The 5,102-nt window shown below is 37.9% G+C and overlaps 1 protein-coding gene across 1 annotated transcript; it reads left to right on the top strand.

Moving 5' to 3' along the window:
* Window positions 1–109: 109 nt before the first annotated feature.
* Window positions 110–4,875, top strand: LOC104093174 (ARF guanine-nucleotide exchange factor GNL2). Its single transcript, XM_009598897.4, has 2 exons — window positions 110–1,422; window positions 1,544–4,875. The coding sequence occupies exons 1-2, from the start codon at window positions 401–403 to the stop codon at window positions 4,644–4,646; spliced, it is 4,125 nt and encodes a 1,374-aa protein (XP_009597192.1). The 5' UTR covers window positions 110–400; the 3' UTR covers window positions 4,647–4,875.
* The last annotated feature ends 227 nt before the right edge of the window (window positions 4,876–5,102 follow it).

Below are 5,102 nucleotides of genomic sequence, written 5' to 3'. Positions count from 1 at the left end.
CATAGAACTTTAATCTACTTAAGTCTTGTTTTCTTCCTTATAGATTAAGGATGAAACGAACTTTGATCTATAGTTGAAGGAAGAGAAGTGAAACTAAGAGATGTTTGTGGAGGAATTAGTCAAAGCATTAAATTCTTACCTCTTAATAACTCAACGAAATCTCACCAAATAAGATTAACCTCTTCTTTAGCAATTATACCGCCTCACACTTACACTACGCGAAGCTTTTATAGCATACAATATCTCTTTTTTCCAAGAGCAACCTTTTATCTTAACTACTTCCTCATCATGTTCAAAGGAATTATGTAGGATCCCTATGGTGAGAGAGTAAATTTTTTTATAACAACCAGGAAAGGATTTTTACACTTTTTGGGATGGTTTTGATGTCTTGAGATGATTAATGGGTGCTGCAGAAGGAGACGAAAACATGAAAAAGATCAAAAGGAAGGAGCTGGGAATATCTTGCACGTTGAATACAGAAGTGGGAGCTGTTCTAGCAATGATTCGACGTGCCCCTGAAGCAAATTTGCATTTCTACCATCCCCCCGAAGAACACTATGATTCTCAAATATCACATTCCTTGAAATCACTAAGATCACTCATCTTTAATCCTCAGCAAGAATGGCGAACCATCGACCCTATGATGTACCTTTCACCTTTTCTTGACGTTGTACAAAGTGATGATGTTCCTGCTGCAGCCACAGGGGTGGCTCTTTCATCTATCCTTAAGATCCTAAAGCTTGAAATATTTGATCAGAAGACTCCAGGAGCAAGAGAAGCGATTAATTCAGCTGTGATTGCTGTCACAGGCTGTCGTTTGGAGAAAACTGATCCGATTTTAGAAGATGCTATTATGATGAAAATTTTGCAGGCTTTGACAGCAATTATGGGGCATCCTTCTTCTATTTTGCTCACAGATCAGTACGTTTGCACAATTGTGAACACGTGCTTTCAGGTGGTTCAGCAGTCAGCTAACCGGAGTGATTTACTTCAGCGTTGTGCCAGATACACAATGCATGAGCTGATACATATCATTTATCAACGTTTGCCTGAAATTGAGGTGAATGATTGGGAAGATTCGGAGTCAGATACTGAGGATAGCAACTTGGATTCGGGGTATGGAATTCGTTCTGCTATAGATGTTTTTCATTTCTTATGTTCCTTGCTCAATGTAGTGGAAGTCATGGAGACTAATGGAATTACATCTCAAACTGCTGATGAAAATGTTCAGCTTTTTGCCTTGGTTTTGATCAATTCTGCTATAGAATTAAGTGGTGATAGCATCGGTAAGCATCCAAAGCTCTTGAGGATGATTCAAGATGACCTTTTCCACCATTTGGTTCATTATGGAGCCTCGTCAAATCCCCTTGTATTGTCCATGATTTGCAGCATTGTTTTAAATATTTATCACTTTCTTCGCAGGTTAGTTCCCTATACAATACAGAAGCCAAGGTTTTCCTAAGTATCAACAAGTCCATGTTTGTGCAATAAGATTGAATGTCAAATTCCAAAACTGATTACATTTTTATATTGTCATATTTAGCTCGGTTCGTCTTCAACTGGAAGGTTTTTTCTCATTTGTGCTGCTTAAAGTGGCGAGCTTAGCAAATTCACTTCAACTTCAAGAAGTAGCAATTGAAGGTATTATAAATTTCTGCAGACAACCAACTTTTATAATTGAAGTCTACGTGAATTATGATTGTAACCCCATATTCAACAATATATTTGAGGAGATTGGCAAGTCTCTTTGCATGCATGCATTTCCTACTGGTGGATGTTTGAAAAGTTTACAAGTTCAGGCCTTTGAAGGCCTAGCAGTGATTATCCATAACATAGCTGACAACGTTGACAAAGAAGATGATTCAACACCTTTTGGACCATATCCTGTTGAGATCTCCGAGTATAGACCATTCTGGGAAGAAAAGTCTAAAGAAGAAGACATAGAGGATTGGATCGACTTTGTTAGAGTGAGAATGACACAAAAAAGAAAGATACTAATAGCCGGGAATCATTTCAGTAGAGATGAAAAAAAGGGATTGGAGTATTTGAAAATTTCCCTGTTAATCGCAGATCCTCCTGATCCAAAAATCTATGCCATGTTCTTTCGGTATACACCAGGACTAAACAAGACCGCAATTGGTGATTTTCTTGGTGATCCTGATGATTTCCACCTCCAAGTCCTTAAAGAATTTACAGACACCTTTGAGTTTATGGGAATGGTTCTGGACATTGCTTTGAGAACTTATCTGGAGACTTTTAGATTGCCAGGGGAGTCGCAGAAAATCCAAAGAATCCTTGAAGCATTTGCTGAAAGGTTTTTTGATCAACAATCCTCAGAAATATTTTCAAGCAAAGATGCTGTTTTCATACTTTGTTATTCAGTTATCATGCTTAACACTGATCAGCATAACCCACAAGTCAAGAAGAAAATGACAGAAGATGAATTTATTAGAAACAATAGAGCCATAAATGGAGGACAAGATCTTCCCAGAGAATACCTTTCTGATCTTTTCCATTCCATTTCAACCAATGCAATCACATTATTCGGTTCATCTGGTACTCCTACGGAAATGAATCCTAGCAGATGGATTCAGCTAATGAATCGATCAAAGAACATGAAACCTTTCATATTCTGCAATTTTGATCGACGACTAGGACGAGACATGTTTGCCTCAATTGCTGGTCCAACAGTTGCTACACTTGCAACCATCTTCGAACAGTCTGATGAAGAAGATATCCTTCATGAATGTATTGAGGCTTTGTTTTCAATTGCTAGAATAACACAATATGGTCTAGAGGATACTCTTGACGAGCTTCTTTGCTCATTCTGCAAATTTACTACATTACTAAATCCTTATGCATCTTCAGAAGAAACCTTGTACGCATTCAGCAATGATATGAAGCCAAGAATGGCAACTCTTGCAATTTTCACCATTGCAAATGACTTCAAAAGATCCATCAGGGGAGCTTGGAGAACCATTGTAGACTGTTTGCTGAAACTAAGAAGGTTAAAGCTACTTCCACAATCTGTTGTTGAACCTGAAAGCGCTTCGAACTCGTCATCCAACCTTCCAGTACATGAAAGATCTGTATCAGGAGTGGTTTTTCCTACTCAAGATTTTAAGTTTGGCAGCAAACGCCATAACTCCGGAATAATTGGCCGATTTTCACATTTTTTATCCATGGAAAGTGTAGAAGAATCCTTGAACCTGGGGGTAAGTGAGTTTGAACAGAACCTAAAAATTATTCAACAGTGCCGCATAGGGAACATCTTCAGCAATAGCTCCAGTTTACCTGTCGAGTCTTTGCTGAATCTAGGTCGTTGTCTGATATTTGCAGCAGCTGGTATAGGCCAAAAATTCAGCACCCCAATTGAAGAGGAAGAAACTGTTGGATTCTGTTGGGATTTAATAGTTAGCATTGCTTCATCCAATACTCACAGGCTCTTGGTGTTTTGGCCTCATTACAATGAATATCTGTGGGATGTTGCTCAATTTCCTCTATTTTCTCCAATCCCTTTTGCAGAAAAGGGTATCATGGCCCTCATGAAGATTTGTTTAAAGCTCTTATCTTCCTTCCACTTAGACAAAAGTCCAGAAGAACTAATCTTCAAATCCATCAATTTGATGTGGAAGCTGGAAAAGGAAATTCTTGATACTAGCTGTGAGTTCTTAGTACAATCTGTCACCACAATCCTGACAGAGTATCCTGCGAATCTGCAAACTCAACTAGGATGGAAAACAGTCATGCATTTGCTTTCAGTCACAGGGCGACATCCAGAAACCTATGAGCAGGGAGTTGAAGCCCTCATTAATTTGATGTCAGATGGTTTTCATATTTCAAGATTGAACTACCCTTACTGCATAGATTGTGCATTTGGCTTTGTCGCATTGAAAAGTAGCCCCTTAGAAAAGAACGTCAAGATCATGGACTTGATGTCTAATACTGTGAATTTATTAGTACAATGGTACAAAAGTGGATACACAGATCCAGGGAGTTCGACGAGTGTAAATAGTAGCGCAAGCATTTCTTCTCTAGAAGAATGTTCAAAAGCTCTTAGCTCTTCTAACTTAACAATGGCATATTTTGCTAAACTAGGGGAAGCATTCAGAAAGACGAGCTTAGCAAGAAGAGAAGAGATAAGAAACCACGCGGTCATGTCTTTACAGAAAAGTTTTGCTCTTGGTGAGGATTTATACTTCACACCGACCAACATCCTTAGCTGTTTCAACCTCATACTTTTTGCAATGGTGGATGATTTGCATGAGAAGATGTTGGAATACTCAAAAAGGGAGAATGCAGAAAGGGAGACAAGAAGTATGGAAGGGACTTTGAAGCTATCAATGGAGGTTCTAACGGATGTTTATTTGCAGTTCATGAAACCATTATCAGAAAGTCCTAATTTCAGGGCGTTTTGGATGGGCATCCTGAGAAGAATGGATACATGCATGAAGGCCGATTTAGGAGAATGTGGTGAGTCAAAACTGCCACATACTATCCCTATGCTGTTGAAGAAGATGGTTGTCAAAATGAAGCAAAAGGAGATTTTGGTTCCCAGAAAAGATGATGACTTGTGGGAAATGACTCATGTTCAGATACAATGGATTGCTCCATCACTTACGAAAGAATTATTTCCAGATGCTTGATTAGAGTGTTGTGATGAACAGTAGTTAAATAGTTAACTAGATATGTTAGTTGTAAAGCACTTTTGTAGGGATAAGTTTTCTTCTTTTTCTTACCACTGTGGAGTAATTGTTTTCTTTCCTTGACCACTTCTTTTCTTTTTATTTTTATTTAACTATATTTGGAAGCATTTTTATAAATCGAGAGTACAACAGGAGAAAGGTAATATACACAAACAACTTAGACAGAAAACATGAGTTTCTTCTTTGTTTTGATATAGTAATATGTGATACAATTTTTATATTATTTGAATGAAGATGCAAGTTTACGCTCTCCCACTTCCTTTCCATCTGATAATGAATGTTTCACTTTACACAATGAATGTGTTTCTTAGAAGGTTCAAGAGTGAACAAACCTGTACTTTGTCAAACTCATCAACTAGATATAGCATATAAAAGAAAAATTTGTGAGTCAAACAT

This window comes from Nicotiana tomentosiformis, chromosome 11 (assembly GCF_000390325.3).
Source record: "Nicotiana tomentosiformis chromosome 11, ASM39032v3, whole genome shotgun sequence".
NCBI lineage: Eukaryota > Viridiplantae > Streptophyta > Magnoliopsida > Solanales > Solanaceae > Nicotiana > Nicotiana tomentosiformis.
Note: the sequence above shows the minus strand (reverse complement) of the source record. Positions and strands in the feature narration are given on the sequence as shown.

Excerpts from the sequence above, each read along its gene's own strand:
- LOC104093174 (XM_009598897.4), top strand. The coding sequence starts at position 401 with ATGGGTGCTGCAGAAGGAGACGAAAACATGAAAAAGATCAAAAGGAAG. Across the intron at positions 1,423-1,543 it reads ATTTATCACTTTCTTCGCAG|CTCGGTTCGTCTTCAACTGG; the intron begins GTTAGTTCCCTA and ends TGTCATATTTAG.